The sequence below is a fragment of the Drosophila serrata genome, unplaced genomic scaffold (assembly GCF_035046125.1).
Source record: "Drosophila serrata isolate PLE 108 unplaced genomic scaffold, ASM3504612v1 contig_184, whole genome shotgun sequence".
Taxonomy (NCBI): Eukaryota; Metazoa; Arthropoda; class Insecta; order Diptera; family Drosophilidae; genus Drosophila; species Drosophila serrata.
The window spans coordinates 3,762,556-3,780,075 of record NW_028257082.1 but is presented as its reverse complement, the minus strand read 5'-3'; the positions used below and the strand labels follow the sequence as shown (position 1 = coordinate 3,780,075).

Sequence of the window (17,520 nt, the reverse complement as noted above, 5' to 3'; positions counted from 1 at the left end):
CAGCACTGATAACACGCGTAGCATGTCGTGTATCAAAACAATTTGATTAACTCACTCTAATTGCAATGGAATCGCTTCAAGTTAATCTAATCACCCACGCACATAATAATAATAATAGGAATGGCATAAACTATGACTACTTGATACTATTTTTTGCGGACATTTCTGCTATTTTGGTGAGTGCAAAATCCTTAACTCAGGTGGGGCTTGAAAAAAATGATTGAAGATACGGACAAGTTTGTATCAGATAATGGTTAGTAAGGGTCAGTAATGCAAGAAGTGACCATTGGTTGTGCAGGTGCATCTGCCCGATAAGCCCACCTATTCCTTCGATTGCCTTGATAAAGATACATCCGTGCTAGCCGCTGGCCACAGATACAGATACAGTATCTCACGCACATTCACTATGCCTACCTACGCCAACTTCAGCTGCGCGCCGGCAGATCCTCAAGCGCCGTTGATTGGTCGGCGACCACCGAGCCGAGCAAACCCGAAAGCCACACGAACGCCCAGCCGAAGCTCGCCAGCGATGCACTGGAATGAATCTGGAATGATTTTAAAGGAGCGATTGAGGGAAATTGGAATAAATAATTAATAAAACAAAGGGAACTATTAATTCAATTAATAAATGAAAAAAACATAAATGTATACATGTAAAATAAATAACAATGAATTTCAAGACAGTTCTTGGTGTATAAGGAAATATAATTATAATAAATAAATATTATAATATAACTTATAGTAAACATTTTTAAGTTATCAGCGAAGAAATCTAAGAAATTATGAACGATGTATTATAAGGATTTACTCGATGAGTTTGTGTCAATTTTATACTTGTTCCCTAAATATAATTAAATTGCAGGATACATTAAAAAAACATCTATTTTAACTTAAAGAAAATGGTAAACCAAGCTAGAACTCACAACAAGCTTTTGAAGATAAATATTTTCTCTGAATTATTCATAATAAAGAAAATATTTACCTAGTTAAATATACTAGAATAAACTAAACAAAATCCCTGCATTGGTCACTCATCTTTTCTTGCAGTGCCGGCAGCAACGCAGCGTTTACGACCATAACAAAGTAGATATGCCCAGGCACAACCAAATTTTTTCTTATTTAAGACTAAAAAACCGACTGGTGCAAATCACTTCATACTTGGTTCTTAGACTGAACACATCAAGAAGCTGAACCAACAGTGAAAACTCTAAATAACCAAAAATTCAAATCAACACAGACATTGAAATTCTTCAACTCGGAAAAAACAGCAAAACTTAATTTTGTGGCAGCAATGCAGTTCCAGTGAAAAAAATGTGCATCAAATACGCGATCTAATTGTTGCAAATCACAAGAGAAAACTTAAAAAGTAACCAGGGAAAATAATTAGATCAGAAAACTATAAAGAACAAAAACAGCAAGATGTATACCAAGTGTTGTGAAAAGTGTGCAGGAAGATGGATCCTGGTCCTGATGTTGGTCCTGGCATCGCTATCCGGCGACTCAGAGGCTTCGCCCTTCGATCCCTCCTTCTTTCCCGAGGGCGTGCAGTCCGTGGTGGTGAATCCCTTCAATCGCACCATCCTGAATCGCTTCAACCTGACCGAGGAGCAGATCCTGAGCATTCAGAACCGAAGCAATCCTAACATGAGAAATGATACCAGCGCGGCGTCCAACCAGCAGCACCTGCAGCGTGCCACCGAGCGGTAAGTGAAATCGAGTGCCAATCACTGTCAATCACCGGTCTGTCCCCCCAGAAATAGATGTCTATTCACCAAAAATAGTACTCTTTAAAAAGACACCCCCCATGACCAGCAAAAAAAACAAAAAAAAAACAAAATGTGTGGGTTTAACAAAATAGAACAAATTGTTGCTGACTACAATTTGTATACAAAAAAAAAGGGAATGCACTTTGCTTTAATTTGTAAACAGAAGCTGTCGGAAAAATTCGAAAATATTTCGCAACATTTATTTAAGTGCGAGATTTGTCCAAAAACCGCTGGCCAATTTCTCCCCAAGGCTAAGAACATTTGTGCAACTGGCAATTTGTGGTCAAGCACCTCGAAAAAGTATACGAGAGAGAGTGTGTATAATTATAAAAGTACATTGTACATGCTGTGCTTCACTTCACTTTCAACACGATCCAGGCGAATGCAAATCTATTCGGCGAATTAATTCAATTAAAACGTAAAAATCTATATTTTTCATGAATTGTTTTCGGTACTCGTGCACTCTCGATTTTCATTTAAGTTTTGTTTATTGACTGAATGCTTCGGCAAATGCATGATGTTCTTACAAAAGGGTCATAAATGTAATGGCCTCGCTTAGCAGACTAGAACATGCAGCCCATAAATATATAGTTTATCTATAGATGAAAAGTGTGCCTCCTAATTGCGTCTTTTGTTTTGAAATAATCGGAAAATTTCGATGATTTTATAGCTCTCTGCGGGGTTTCCTTTTATATTATGTCTTTAAAGACTTTGTACAATTTTTGGAAAAATATTTTTACTTAAGGGTAACAAATATAAATGAAATAAATGCTTTGTGGATACATAGGATAAAGCCCTTTTAAGAATATTAAAGTGAAGCTAAAGGAATAAGGTTTTAAATAGATTTGTATTACGATTTAGTTTTGAATATTTCAGGGAAATTTATTTACTTATTAAAGTAGCACTTTTATTTTCAATTTTTGATGAATTAGTAACTAGTTAAATCTTCTTTAGGAACTTAAAATGCCTAAACAAATATACTTCCTCATCATATCCTAGAACTCATAAGAAATCAAAAAAGACCTAATTAAACCATCTAATCATTATTGAACCTGAAGAATTGCTACAATTACTAGATCCTAGATATGAAAGGACTTATTATGATGTCCCTAATCAGAGCATAAAGTCCTCGAATATATATCTCAGCGACACAGATAGGCCCAGATTCATCAATGGGGTGTCTGTTGTATCCATCAGATACTGTAGTGCAACTGTAGCGACGACGACGACGACGACGCCGCTGCATAATGCACTGGCGACCTCTGTATTTGTATCTGTATCTTTGTATCTTTGTGTGCCCGCGGATGTCTGGCGAGTGTCTGGGAGCAGTCTGGGCCATGTCTAGCTATCCGTCACCGTCTCTGCCTCCTGGTCTCCGGTAATGAACTTTTTGTAGGTCGTTGCTATGCGAGACAGCAAAACGGGCTTGCATTGCAGTGGGGCCAACAGCTGATACACGGACTCGTATCTAAATCGTTTCATCTTATTTGATTGCTTTGGCAGAGTTCCGCACAGACGGCACACAAAAAACAAAAAACAAAACAAAAAGAGGAAGAAAATAAAAAACAGCGACAGGCAGCAACCTATGACGTATGAGTAATATTGCAGTGCAAACAGTTGTAGGCGTCCACAGTTTGACTTACTGCAGCTTGGCTGCTTGTTGGCTGTTGCATGATAATGAAGTGCAGCCGGCGAGACACTGTCTAGCCGCTCTTGCTCTGGTGTTGCCACTGCCTCTGTGTTGCTACTGTTGCAATTGTTGCTGCGGCCAAAGGCAATGTCTGCAACTGCGACGGCCAGACCGCAGACGCAGACACACAGGCGATGCATTCAGGCAATGTCGTCTGCCCCATAGGGTCTGAATGGAGGCCAGCGAGGAATTTCCATCATCCATCCCCTAGAGCACCCGGCACCTGTCGCCCCCCGAGTCATCGGCGTTGATCCCAGCCTCTGCGCATGCGTGACTCATGGCTGCTTGGCCTGCTAAAGAGGTGTCTATGTGGCAGCAGCATTCACAGGGCACTGAAAGGAAAGACTTATTTGGTATTATTTATTATAGGAGAATCAGAGAATTCAGGTTTCATACATGAATTAATATGCCATTTGTAAGTCCTTGTTGATGATACAAATTAAAACTTATATGAGAAACATTGCCTCTTCCATAAAATATACCCTTCCCATTATTATTATATGTACATCAAATTAAATATAGATAAAATATCAAGGATTCCCTTTAGTTTTTTGTCGCTGTGCAGCAGCATCCACAGCTCTAGGCAAACCCAGACAACCAGTCGGAGGGACTAGCAAACAACGAGCGGACAGAGGAGACCAGAGTTGGACGGACTGACAATATGTCTAGACGGTGGCCAGACAGACGGCACCACCACTCGACGGGTTTTCAAGTTCATGCCACACAGCCGAGCTCCAGACGCCAGACTCCGCACTCTGGCATTCCTTGGCCAGCTAGCCAGTTGGCCAGACTGCCTGTTAGCCTGTTAGCCTTTTGGCCAGACAGACTCGATACGATTCAGTGCGATCGCAACGTAAACATAAACATAAACAAGAACCGATAATAAGCCAGAGGCAACTCAACTCGATTCGCCTCGACTTGGTTCAGTTTCGGTTGAAGTGCAGACAGACAGAGACCGTGTTTTAAAATAATTATTTTGTTTTTTTGTAGTATTTTTTTGGGCTAGACAAACTGCGCCGCAGGCCGCACCAAAAAAGCCAAAACACTTAATAAGTTATTTTTCTTGATCTTTTTGTGCATCTCGTGGGTAAAAAAGATGAAATGAAAGCGAAACGTCAAGCGTGTCTCAATTGCCGATCCAGACATCCAGCACACAATTGTCCAATTTTGTGGCGAGCTTCGAGTGAGTGTGGTCAGATTAGATCATAGCTAACTAACTATTGTTGTCTGGTCTACTCCTGCAATGATAGTGCACTGGAAAAAAAGAGCCTAGAATAAGTGGAAAGGTGAAAAAATAATATTTCAGGATGCCAAAGAAAATCTAAAGATTTTAAATCCCTTGAAAGTCAATCAGTCTTTGAATAAAGATAGAAAACTATTGCAGATCTGATCCTCTGATGATTGTAAATGTACAATGTAATATGATGACAATGATTTAATAAATTAATAATATATTACTTTCGTATCAAAGGCTTTGACTATCAATTTCCATTTTGATTTTAACTAAAATCTTTAACGAATTTCTAAAATATATATTAAAATGCTTATACTCTAAAGAATTCGACTTTTTTCCTACCGTGCACTATCTCACACTTACAGAGGCACAGATCCGTGTCTCAATCTTAAATGGATTTTTAAGTGACATGTGGCAAGTTTAGGAAATATTCGCAACGACCGAATCATGTGAAGGCATTTAATCAGTGCAAATATAGTAAATAGTTAGGTAGTAGTTATGTCAGATTATTGGTCTTAAGATAGACTTTTCTAACCAATCTAGGCCCACGATTAGATGCCATGACAAACTGCGGTAAGCGAATTTAATTTCCCAACCACTTGGCATAGTTTGTTTTGGCAAACTCGAAGCTCGCAGAGATTTCGCACTATTTCAAGAACTCTCGCAATCTCGAGTCCAAAGTTGTAAGATTATCGATAAATCCAAAACGTGGCCCATTCAACTGATATTGACTCAAAAAATAAATCAAAATCGAATCGGGAATTAGTTTTATGGTCAAGCAGAACACTGAACCCTGGCTACGTCACAAATCATAGGGTATTAATAGGCAATCATCAGATTGGCTTCCATGGGAAATAGTTGGCTCATTGCGGGCGGTGGTGGTGGAGGTGGTTCCCCAACACTAGGTTTCACTAGTCGGCGATAAGAACTTCATACATAGTTTAGTCGCGTCTAGTGTCTAGTGTGTGTCCGCCTAAATTGAATAAAATTTGTATAAATTCTCGCCAAATGGCAGCTGGCACGTTTCGGAGCTCTTCTATTGTGGATGTCTGTAACTCTGACCGCGCTCAAATGTCAATTAAGTGAGCCTTACATAAACACTTGAACTAAATTTGCAAAGTACTCAGTGCTTGGGGCATACAAATGGCTGTGAGATGAGCCACAAAATGATGCCAGTTTGCTGTCTTTCCCAGTATTTCTTTGATTCTTAGGGTATATAGAATTATATTCTCTGTAGTTGCTTAACAAAATCTGTTTAATTTTCGCATTAATTTTTAACTATTAAATATTTGTTTGCATACTTTCAGAAAATTTTGTTTCTTTTCATCTTAACAATAATAAACCTATTTCACTTCAATTTTCCATTGCAGACTCAACGACATCATCAAGCGCGTCCACAAGGCCATCTCGAACGAAGCCCTGCCCAAGGAGAAGGCCGGATTTCCCATTTGTAATGCGGAGACCACCAATCCAACGGAGTGGCAAAATGGCAATAATTTGACCCTTCAGTTCGCCAGCAGCGTCTTCACACCCACGAACGACTATGACCGCTTGAACAGTGCCCTGCTCCGCCTGTACAAGACCAATCCCGGCCAGAATCGTGACCAGTTTTCAAGCCAGGGTCCCATGCAGCCGGTGAGCACAGAGCAGCCGGCCAGCCCAACGCCTCAGTGCGCAGAGCCAGTGGGTCCCCAGATTCGGGTTACCGTCTCCATTGTTCACCAGCAAAAGAAGAAATGTAGGTTAATCCTTAAACTTCAAGAATACAAATGGGATAAGACATTGTTTTCTTTTTTCTACAGTGCGTAAGAAGCGCACCTGCAACACCGTCATGATGAGCAGCACCTCCACCGGCTGGGTGGAGATCGACGTTAAGTGCGCCCTCGCCTACTGGGAGCAACAGCATCGCCAGGATGATCATCGCCAGGAGCAGCTGCGTCACCGACAGCAGCAGAATGCCCTTGTTGGAGTTTTAGTGATTGAGGTGCACGACGACGAGGAGAATCCGCTGAGGCCAGGCCTTTACTTTGCGCCTCCCACCTGCGATCAGGCAGGTAAGCGTGTTGTTTGCCATGTCTAACTAACTGCCCCCAAGGAAAGGAGAACGGAGTCTCCTCCAGAGTCATCGCCCGTCATTTTATCTCTCTCTATCCCTCCCCCACACACACACACACAACTATCAATTCATCTCGGTGACAGGTGACAGGCGACGAGCCCCTTTCGACGGGCCAAGATCGCGGCAATTTCGAATTTATTTACATTATAGCAAGAAAGGTCATTACTCGGGCGATTTGGGGGGCCGGACTGTAGCCAGTACTTACCGGAACGGACCCGACACCGCCACCGCGTATATTAAGCTGAGCCAGCTCTAGGGGCAGACTCAAAGGCGAAGACGAACTCGAGTCCAGACCGAAACCGAAACGGAAATCGAATTTCATAAAACGTAATCCAAAAAATACCTTGTCGTCTGATCGCGGCGCCCAGTCAGCGAATGCTATGTGGCTCAATTTTCAATTTGAGGCGGGCACGTTTTTAGGAATTGAAAAAGAAAACAACAAACCTCTATTGCGTTTGTAATATTTGAAATTCATGAGGCGGCGGCCGCCTAGAAAATGTGGAGCGGAAGTAGCGAAAGTCTATAGCTTCAGATCTGATTGAATGTCAATTAGTTCATTCAGGTTCCTTCAGAAGCGGTAACGTATAAGGCAGCGCGCAGTCGAAGGATTCAAGCCCAAGAGTTGCTTTAACTACTAATCAATATCGCTCATACGCACTGTTGTGCGTAATGTTCGGCTTTCTTTGTTGTTTAGTTTTGTGCGCTTTAAAATGCGTTGATGTCGTTGCTTTTTGTTATTGCTGTGGTTGCCATTTTATAAGCATGTCTTTTTTCATTTGCGCATTTTCCTTGTTGCATTTGCATGATCCCAGGAACAACCATAATTCGATTTTAATTGTGCATTTTTATATGATATCTTACAGCTGCCGCTGTCCCATGGAACACTTACGGAACAGAATCGCTTAGCGCTTATTTGGAGGGTCGGTCAGTGCCAAGGTAAGAGCTAAATTTTATTTAAATAAATCTTTTTGCTGAAAAATCCAAATTTATATTTAAATTTCAATTTGAATTAGTTTTGTCATAAACTGCTTATCTCAACTACTTGCACGCACTGCTTGTGTAAACTGCTTGTTTGTACTGCTTACTGTTTTTCGAACCTTAACAGAGCTCTGTTAAGTGGTATAAGTTCTGCTAAAATTCAATTAAAAATAAATTAATTTAATTAAACTAATCTCAAGATAGATTTTAAATTAAAATTAGTAGACTTATTTAAAATAGCTTATGGTAAATTTATTATATTAAACTCATGTGTTTAGAAGGTAATTACCAAGAAAAAAAACACATTTTACATATTAAATTTATTTTACATCTTTGCTAATTATAATAATTATGCCAGTAGAACAACCCATAAAGAAATTTAATTTTATGGCAAAACGAGCGCAAGTTGTTGAACTTAAACTTAGAATTAAAATAAAAGAAAAACAGAACTTACTTAAAAAGATAAAGCATCTCCTTATTTTAATATCCACTGAAAGTTAAAGTAATTAATTTTTTAAGCTGAGTTATAATATAAAGCAGTGAGCACTTCTTGTATTTCTTACTTTATTTTATATATATATTTTTTCTTTCTCAACAGAAAGCCAAGGCTAGACCTCAAGTTCAATGGCAGCAACTCCCTGAAGAGGCTCTGCAACCCATCGAAGCTGCCACCGAGCAGAGCTGTGTTTACTGGCATCGAATCAACCACATCACCAACCATTGACAACCAGCTGCTGGACGAGACCAGCGAGACGGATAGGAGCCAGCAGCATCCAAGCCACACCAGGCGCCACCATAGCTCCGAGGTTGAAGTCGAGGCGGAGGCAGCTGCAGAGGTCGAGGGCGAGGAGCTGCTGTCCTCGGCAAGCAATAGCGAGCAGGAGATGGAGCCCATATCGAATCACCATCGCCGTCGGACTGGTCACCGTCATCGTCACCATCATCATCCGCACGAGCTGCAGCAGCATCATCACCATCAGCGTCACCACCACAAGCACCACATTATTCCGCACCAGCAGGAGTAGATAATCCTTGACCCCTGATTCCCTGCTGCCCCAAAACTCTCTTTCCCTAAGTCTCATCCCTCCTTTAATAATCTTTCCTTGTTTTATATTGTTTAACTTTAGGGCCAGTCGACTTAATTAGTTTTTAGTTGAGCGGTTCCCTTTCGCCGCAAAAACCTTATTTAAATTATATACATATATTTTACGATTTAGATTAAGCAATATTTCGGTCGAAATTTGTAATTATTTTTAAAATCTCTCTCTTATATTAGAAGCCTGTGATTTAGATGTGGTTAAATTCGCACAAACATTATTTTTATATTTTTGTTTTTAGTTTTTTTTTTAAACCCGGAAAACATTTATATACGATTTTAAATAATACTTAGGTTGCCACGGCCATATGTTTGGGGCCAGGCAATAAACCAAAATTAATCAATGCCTTATCGAAACATTACAATCCCAGACTTCTGCACAATCCACTCAGAAGCCGGCAGCAGTCCAAGGACGAGCGAGGCCGAGTCAAGGCTATTCGATTCTTGGCAGAGTTGCTGAAAGCATTTTAAATAAATACAATTTTGCTATATACATAAGTCACTAGGTTAAATGTGCCTTCCTAAGAGCAGCTCTAAATCTCAAATTCCCCCTCTGTAGTAACCCGAAGAGTTCTGTTTATGTTTTTAAGATCATTCTAAGAACCATAGATCGCACACATTTTCATCGAGTCACAGCTCGATACTCGATACTCATACTCCATATACTCTTTCCATACACAGACACATCCTAACTAAGTGCATTTGTAAATCGATTGCAAGTATGAATAACATATACAGAATAAAACTTATGAAATATATGAATAGAAATGCCCAGAAGTTGACTACCGGTTTTTGGCTTGTGTGATCCCCAATTTGGTTTGACGATAAGATATGTTTCGTTTCCCAAGAACACCGATTAGATATCCTGGTTCAACTTTGCTCCTACGATTTGCCACTACTCGCTTATTTATTGGCCAATCAGTGGTGACATCTCCACAATCGCCTGCCTAGACCTCTCTATTCATGAGCGTTTGAGGGGCCCCTAATCGCAATCAGATTCTGACTCCTCAAACGTCACCGTTATCGCCGGCAATCTACGAAGAGTTATATGGCACCCTCTGGAAGTTATCTCGCACAAATATCGACATGGAACGCATGCCGAGAGCGAGCATTGCTCTTCGGTTTTAATAACCGGCTGATAAAACACTTACATACCATTCAAATTGCCTTTGCAGCTGTATTCAGGTGAATTTCAGAGATACACTGAGCAAAGTTTCGCACGAATAATACAAGTAATTATATTTGAAAAGGTTGCCTAAAATAAATTTACTATAAGAGACTTTTAAACGGAACTTTAATTCGTTTCAATCAAAAACTTAAAACATAAGTCTGTGTGGAGTCTGGATTAACCTATATTAATGAAAGTCCTCAAGCTTTTTTTAAAAAAAAAAAGATTTATTAAAATTTAATCAACAAGAATTACTTATACACTACCAAAGTTATGAGAGAAGAGAAGTGCAGAAACATTTCCTGGCTCGCGAGTCTAAGGACAGACAACTCAATTGTAACGATTCTTTCTTTTTCGCTTTAAATTGAGTTTTCAATTTTAAATATTTGTTTAATGATTATTTCCCTATGTTGTCCATCTCAATTAGCGACTTTTATAAAAATTTGCCCTTTATTGTAACGCAATTGAGTTGTGACTTGCAAATACTCATTGCAGATAATATATTAGCAAGCATTTGAATCAAAAATCTTTTACATTTTAGGCGCATATCCAGCAAGGCAGTATTCTGTATGCATCATTCCATTTCTCCTTAAATCTAAAAATAAAATAAAACTGGAACATTTTTCCAGAGCAAAGCACTCATTACGATGTAAACATTTGTTTTTGAAAATGCTAATGTATGAAAAAGCTTTGCAAATAGATTTTCCGAGGCAGTGCATCGTTTCATTCATTTGCTGGCCAGACAAAGTAACTAATGCTGAAAAATATACATAGTTATGTGATGGAAAAAGTTAATATGAGGTAAGCAAGTTAGTGCTCGTTCCTGATACCTTATCATGAACAGGGTATTCGGGTTCGTTTTTTATAAAACCCCCTCCGTTGGAGTTGGACGAGCTTAGTCTTACCGCGATCAGAAACGATGGCAGCCGTGCCCAGTTAGCCAGATTTACGGACCGCTGAGCAGATGCACTAATAACTACTTAGTATTCGGATTGCGCCGCGAGAGTGACGACGGCTTTGAAAAAAAACCCGTTTTGTGGCACACACAACAAACCAATATAACACTCATTAAGTCCGAAGCAAAAACAAATAATCGTTAAAGGTGAATTAACTGGCAACGCACGAAATGAAGGCAGTATAACTCTGACTCTCCAAACGAAAAATTGATTTATTGTGATGTTTGCACAACTAAATCAAGCTAAAAAGCTGTAATTTGTACTCCAGTTGAAAGTGAACTAAAAAATCTGGGTGATAAACTACTACAAATATGTATTTAAGTGTTTTTATGCCGGGATATAAGTAAATATATAACCATGTTTTTCCAGAACCTGGAGATTATAATTTATAATCGATTAACGTTCACGAGTTCTGGCCAAATGCCATTCAGATAATGCTATCAACAGTCGATTACCCACCCGTAAAAGACCTCCCAACGGGGAAGTATACTGGCTTGAATTGGATTTACAGCCCAAATATATCATCAAAACCACTTTAACTGCCTTATTTATAACCATATAGTTACCCTAGTTTACAGCCAATTTTCCCAGTTAGTACTCGTTTTAATTGCCGGAAACCTGTGTGTGTCAACTTTCCACGTGTTGATCACAGAATATGTCATTGACAGTACAAAATACGAATGCCAAGTGCAATGGCCAAGTGCCGATACGAAAGATTACAAGACGGCGTTTACAGTGGGTTTATCGCCTTTTTTTAAGTGGGCACAAGTCGTCCAAGTGGTCGGGACTTGATTTAGTTGGCCAAAAAGAGACTTATCTTAGGCCGTTTGGACACTTGTCATATCAGCCCACTCGATGGTTGAAATCATTTGATACAGATTAGTCTAAGATTACGCTTCCATTCCACCTACAGTGGTCAACATCCTAAATATACTGGATTATTTTAAATGTATTCTTACTGAATATTTCCTTAAGTTTTTTCTAGTGTTAGAGTTCAAGTTTGTCGAAAGGATAAAAGATGACAAATTCGCGTTAGATAAAACTTAACTGAATTTATAGTAAATTGAATAAATGGTTCGGCTCAAAACACAATTTTCATTAATCAAAGGAACGCAATTAATATTTATTTTAGATGTCTGACGACGGTTCCAAGGGGATCTTGAACAATGGCTTCGAAATGGAACACGTAAGTTGTCCGTAAAAACTTATGAAATTATCATCCTAAATATAAAATCAATATCCACAGAAGGAGCTACAGATTCTGGGCCCTGATGAGTTCAAGGACCTGCCTTTCGCAGATTCTAAAAATCTAGACAACGAAAAGAGTTACTTGGAAAATAATCCAAAAGTGGCGAGAATTGTGAAGATCTCGATTTATGTACTCTTGCACCTGGTTGTTGTGGGCTACTTTTCCTATGCCACCTACCACTACCATGACATCAGTAAGTGAATCCTGATAATTACACATAAAAATCAATATTAATGTGTCCCTTTCATAGCAAATTACGAATGTGGATGGTCAGGAAGCACTAATCCGTTGTGCGGCATTAATTTTTGCTCCGGATATGGAATGCTCCTACTTCTGCTGGGCTTCATTTACTTGGGTCTGTTCTACTACTATGTATTCAAGCCCATGGTGGGCCTCAAACTGCACAAGAACTTCCTGAAGCCCATGTCCAAAAAGTGGCACGCTTTCAGCAGAACCAGGTGGGTTTAAAATAATCTATTAAGTGAAGCGTTTATAATTACCAGAGGTTCCCATTCTTGTTTCACAGAGTTATGTCACTGGTCAGCATCGCCATACTCTTAGTCCTTTTGGCCATTTTCGTGTATTTCGAGACCCGCAACGAACCTCAGAAGCTGATATCGCTGGTAGCGCCCTGCGGCTTTATCCTGTGCGGCTACGTCTTCTCCACGAAGCGCAGTGCGATCAAGTGGCGCATCGTGATCACTGGAATTACGTGCCAGTTCCTGCTGGGCATCTTCTGCATCCGCTGGGAGGTAGGCCGCAAGATCTTCGAGTGCTTGGGCAACAAAGTGGCCACCTTCCTTGGCTATGCCACCGAAGGAGCTCTCTTTGTCTTCGGGGAATACCTGGTGGGCGCGGAAGTGTTCGCCTTTGCCATCCTGCCAGTGATCTTCTTCTTCAGCTTCTTCATCTCCATACTGTACTACATGGGCGCGATGCAATGGGTCGTGATCAAGCTGGGCTGGATCCTGCAACAGATCCTAGGCACCACCGTCTGCGAGAGCGTGACTGCAGCGGCCAACATATTCCTGGGCATGTCTGAGAGTCCGCTGCTCATCCGGCCGTACATTAACAAGTTGACCAAGAGCGAGATCCACAGCATCATGGTGTCTGGCTTCGCCACGGTCTCGGGTACCGTGCTGGCCGCCTATTTGTCATTCGGAGCGTCAGCCGCTCACTTGATTACCTCCTCGGTGATGGCGGCTCCCGCCACGCTGGCCATTTCCAAGCTTTACATGCCGGAGACAGAGGAGAGCCAGACCACGTCGAAGTCTATAGAACTGGAGAAGTCGTAAGTGTTATATATAGGAGACTTAATTGTAATTATAATACTTACAGTTCTATGGTAAATTTCTCCATGTAGGCAGGATTCATCTCTGTTGGATGCCGCATCTAGTGGAGCCAGCAATGCTGTGCCCATTGTCCTGGGAATCATTGCCAACATAGTGGCCTTTGTGGCCTTCATCACCTTCCTCAATGGTGTGGTTAACTGGTTTGGGTATCTGGTGGGTCTCGAGGACATCGACTTTGAATGGATCTTCTCCAAGCTCTTTATACCGCTCGTCTGGGCGATGGGAGTGCCTGCCGAGGACTGTGATATCATCGCCAAGGTAGTGGCCACCAAGACCATAATCAATGAGTTTGTGGCCTACGAGCGTCTGGGTCAATATATTCTAGACAAGCAGATCACTGTAAGTTATCTGAAGCCTGAGATGTGTTTGCGATATATATTTAACATTCTTAACCTTCAATTTCAGGCTCGCAGTGCGGGAATTGCCACATTTGCCATCTGCGGCTTCGCCAATCCTAGTTCCTTGGGCATCCTCATTGGATCCCTCAGTGCCATGGCTCCACATCGTCGTTCCACCATTACACAAGTGGCATTCAGAGCCTTTATCGTTGGCAGCATTGTCTGCTTCGTGTCGGCCAGCTTTGCTGGCATCCTCCTGCAAGAGGATGAGGAGCAGGCGACTTATGCCAGGATCTTTGAGAAGTTGGGTCGCCGGAATAGCACCCTGTTACTGACAGGCAGTTTAAAAGCGAGATAGAAGAATCAACTAAGAAAAATAATAAACGTACTATTTATTAAATATCAATATGTTGATCTTTGTTTATAGACTTTATATTATTTAGATTTGTAACGCTATATGCGGATTCGCAAACCTTGAATCTCTTTCCATCATTGTTGCTGAGCTATACGCGATGAAGTATTAAAGGTAATTACAATTCTAAAGGCTGTCAAGACCTTATTTGCCGAAAGCTCTGTCAGTGGAACTTCGGTTTTTTTAGCTGATAAGTTGCAATTAATATTTGACATCACTTTTTTAGGAATTCGCATTCAGGATACTAACCGTGATGAGGATAAATTTTTAGGTATGAAATAGATAAAACTCATGGTTAATTCATAACTCAAAATCTTGGTAATATACCGTTCAGATTGGCAATAACTTTTTTGTGTAGTTCTATGTCGGCGTCATTGAAGGTGTCCTTGCTGCATTGTCCTAATTGAAGAGAGCCCTCGTACAGGGCTTGCAGAATTTGTCTAGGCGTACTTTCTTCTCTTTTACGCTTTAGGTTGGCTTCCGGCTGACACTTGTGTTCGACATCGCGAAAATAACTCGCTTTACTTAGCTCTTGGCAGGTGGCATCTAGAGAGAAGTCTAGATCTTTAGGTTTTCCCAGCAAGGCTTCAAACAGGATCTGCACATCGCCTTTAATGGTGTGACGTGCACTGAATGCTCTTAGTTGCGCATCAGTGCTGGACTGGCAAAAGGAGAGGAACTTTTGTCGCTGCCAGTTGGAGCAGCCAATGACTGGATCAAGGCCCCGCAACACCACCAATTGAGTAGCTTTATCCGAAGCTAATAGCAGCCTGAAGTAGGCACTGACAAACGTCGAGCTCTTATCAACGGTCATCAGCTGTTTGGCCATTTCCGACGTTCGCGTAAACCACTGTGAGCAGTTGGTTTGACCCAGTTGCGCCAGAATTTCCAGAACACCAATCTGGTGATAAATTAGAGGTTAAAGAAGAGTTCAGAGAAGGCAGAGCAAATACTTACGATATCGTAGTAATTGCCTATTTCCGTTGGAACATCAGATGTGATATTATCCAAGTGCTTTAAAAGCTTTTGCCTTATTTGATCACTGGAACCGATCACCGCCGATAAGTGTCGATAATTTCGCAGGCTAAGGGTAGGAAGTTTCTGGCGTCCCATGATGTGAAAATATTTTACAAAACGCTGCACATGCCATTGGCTTGGATTGTGGGAGAACAAGGCATATGAGTTGTTGCACTCATTCCAGAAACTAGCAGCCTGCTCTATGGCCCTACTGTCCCATCCCTTATTCACTTCTATCAGTCTGAAAAGTTACGTTAAGTATGGCACATCTAACCGAATCTCAGAAAACAATTACTAACCGAAAGCAGAGCATGAGGACATCGGCACACGCTTGAGATTTGACTATATCCTTTTGAAATAAGCCAGCACAGAAGTAGTTATGCATAATTTCGTTGTCCAGCAAGTACAAGAGGCTACCAAAACCCTCAATTATTCGCTCGTAATTTTCCTCGTGCACGAAGTAAGTGGCATCTGTTGGAGTAGTTTTATAATACTATTAATTACATACAAAAATCTCTAAAATATATCTCACCTATGAACATGTACTCGAATATTTTTTGTAGTATTTGGCAAGTATTTGGCGAGACAGCCGTATTGTCCGTGCATACCACAGTGACAAAATCCAGGCAAACATTGAAGGAATCCTCATTGGAATCCAGATTTTGTATTAAATACTTTAAAATAAATACTTGTTTAAATATATAGCAAAAAATAAATGTATATTTTACCTCTTGAAAGTCAGGCAATAAATAAACAAGCTCAAAGAGTTGCATGACATACGGTTTAACGTAAGTAGATACAAGTTTAGGAATATCTTTCCCCAAATCATGTGAGTGTTCTCTTTAGGGGATAATTAGGTAAGATTAAATGATTACTTATTGGTACCAACTTACGGTTCACTGATTATTTCTAAAAGGCCAGAAGAAACGTCTTCATGCAGATGCATCGTACCACCAACTCGAAAAATCTCTTGTATCATTAGCAGGTAAGTTTGTGTAACCTTAACATAGTCTTCTATCTTCTCCAATGGGACAGCGAGTGTTTCCTGAAAATAACCAATATTTATCAGCATCAAGAGTAACTAGCTTTTGGTATAACAAACTTTTTTATGAACAGTCTCCAATTGACTGCAAACTGAGTCACAAAGGTGCACCAATGTGTCTTTTAGCCACTCGGACATAGGCTCCTGCTCCTTTTTGGGCTGCTGTTTTATTAACTTCAAGTAATGAACGCACATGAAAGTCACCGTCTCACTGGTCCTTATTGATACCTGCAGATGGGTAATTCTTTCTCCTAAATATTCGGCAATGGCAGTCATTTCCTTAATCACTGAAGACAGAGGTTAATGTTTGGTAGCAAAATATATTTCAGAAAACAAACTCACGGGGAATAATGCGAAAGTTCACAGTTTCGGATCTAGCTGTGCTATCTCTCAGAAGGGACAGAACAAGCAAGTGTAGATCGATGCAGATCTTTAAGATACCTCTACAAATGTAAACAAGTTTAACCAAATAGATTTGGTTTATTGATTTTATATATGGATCTTACCGATTGCTGGAAAACCTATTGATCACGGTTAACAAGAAAAAGGCCGAGCTATGCACCAGACGTTCACCGCCCTTCAGAAGGTGTTCCCTAAAAACTGTTGTAAAGTTCAGAGCCTCGGTGACAATGGCAAGGCGAGCGTCTTGCGCATCTGCTGTAACCTGAGAATGTTAGATACATTAATTGAATTAACTAAAGGTAATTATGCAATACTAACCCTTCCGAGCCAGGACCACATTTCCTTGATCGCATTGACACAGCAGACCGCCTCCTCCACATAGGCTCTTAACAATTTACTTAGCCATAGAAGCAAAACATCTGCCGGTTTTGCAGATTCGTTTGACAGAGATTCATTGCAGATCTTTATAGCCGTTTGCACGTCCACCAACATGATAATATCTTCTTGGTCTATGGCCTGCAGCTCGCTGTACGACACGATTAAAGCATCTTCCGACATTTTAAAGGATTTTATAGCACTTATATTTCTATTTTATTTATAGTTCTGCAGGTTTATAAAAATATTGCGCCAGTAAGGATCAGTGCTGCCATCTCAAGTACTTTTGCACGGGTATCAAAAATCTCTTATCGATAGTTTAAAATGGT

General features: G+C 40.6%; 3 protein-coding genes across 8 annotated transcripts; 2 read left to right on the top strand and 1 right to left on the bottom strand.

Annotated features, from left to right (window-relative positions):
- Positions 1-1,047: 1,047 nt before the first annotated feature.
- ana (anachronism) lies at positions 1,048-9,648 on the top strand. 2 transcript variants are annotated; one of them, XM_086828177.1, is made up of 5 exons: positions 1,048-1,703; positions 6,061-6,428; positions 6,493-6,740; positions 7,670-7,742; positions 8,383-9,648. In XM_086828177.1, the coding sequence occupies exons 1-5, from the start codon at positions 1,420-1,422 to the stop codon at positions 8,394-8,396; spliced, it is 987 nt and encodes a 328-aa protein (XP_086684303.1). In that variant the 5' UTR covers positions 1,048-1,419; the 3' UTR covers positions 8,397-9,648. The 2 variants fall into 2 exon arrangements, with proteins under 2 accessions (XP_086684303.1, XP_020814567.2); XM_020958908.2 differs by having other exon boundaries at positions 1,118-1,703; positions 6,493-6,744.
- Positions 9,649-10,778: 1,130 nt separating this feature from the next.
- On the top strand, positions 10,779-14,349 carry CNT2 (Concentrative nucleoside transporter 2). 5 transcript variants are annotated; one of them, XM_086828174.1, is made up of 7 exons: positions 10,779-10,849; positions 12,137-12,190; positions 12,251-12,446; positions 12,504-12,711; positions 12,780-13,544; positions 13,617-13,944; positions 14,011-14,349. In XM_086828174.1, the coding sequence occupies exons 2-7, from the start codon at positions 12,137-12,139 to the stop codon at positions 14,299-14,301; spliced, it is 1,842 nt and encodes a 613-aa protein (XP_086684300.1). In that variant the 5' UTR covers positions 10,779-10,849; the 3' UTR covers positions 14,302-14,349. The 5 variants fall into 5 exon arrangements, with proteins under 5 accessions (XP_086684300.1, XP_020814565.2, XP_086684299.1 ...); XM_020958906.2 differs by lacking the exon at positions 10,779-10,849 and adding an exon at positions 10,933-11,150; XM_086828173.1 differs by lacking the exon at positions 10,779-10,849 and adding an exon at positions 10,945-11,296.
- On the bottom strand, positions 14,011-17,501 carry LOC110188962 (uncharacterized). The gene is made up of 11 exons (XM_020958905.2): positions 17,135-17,501; positions 16,921-17,078; positions 16,757-16,857; positions 16,475-16,701; positions 16,266-16,417; positions 16,101-16,212; positions 15,905-16,046; positions 15,672-15,843; positions 15,313-15,613; positions 14,417-15,256; positions 14,011-14,310 (listed from the first exon to the last, which is right to left on the bottom strand). The coding sequence occupies exons 1-10, from the start codon at positions 17,372-17,374 to the stop codon at positions 14,663-14,665; spliced, it is 2,199 nt and encodes a 732-aa protein (XP_020814564.2). The 5' UTR covers positions 17,375-17,501; the 3' UTR covers positions 14,011-14,310; positions 14,417-14,662.
- Between the last annotated feature and the right edge of the window lie 19 nt (positions 17,502-17,520).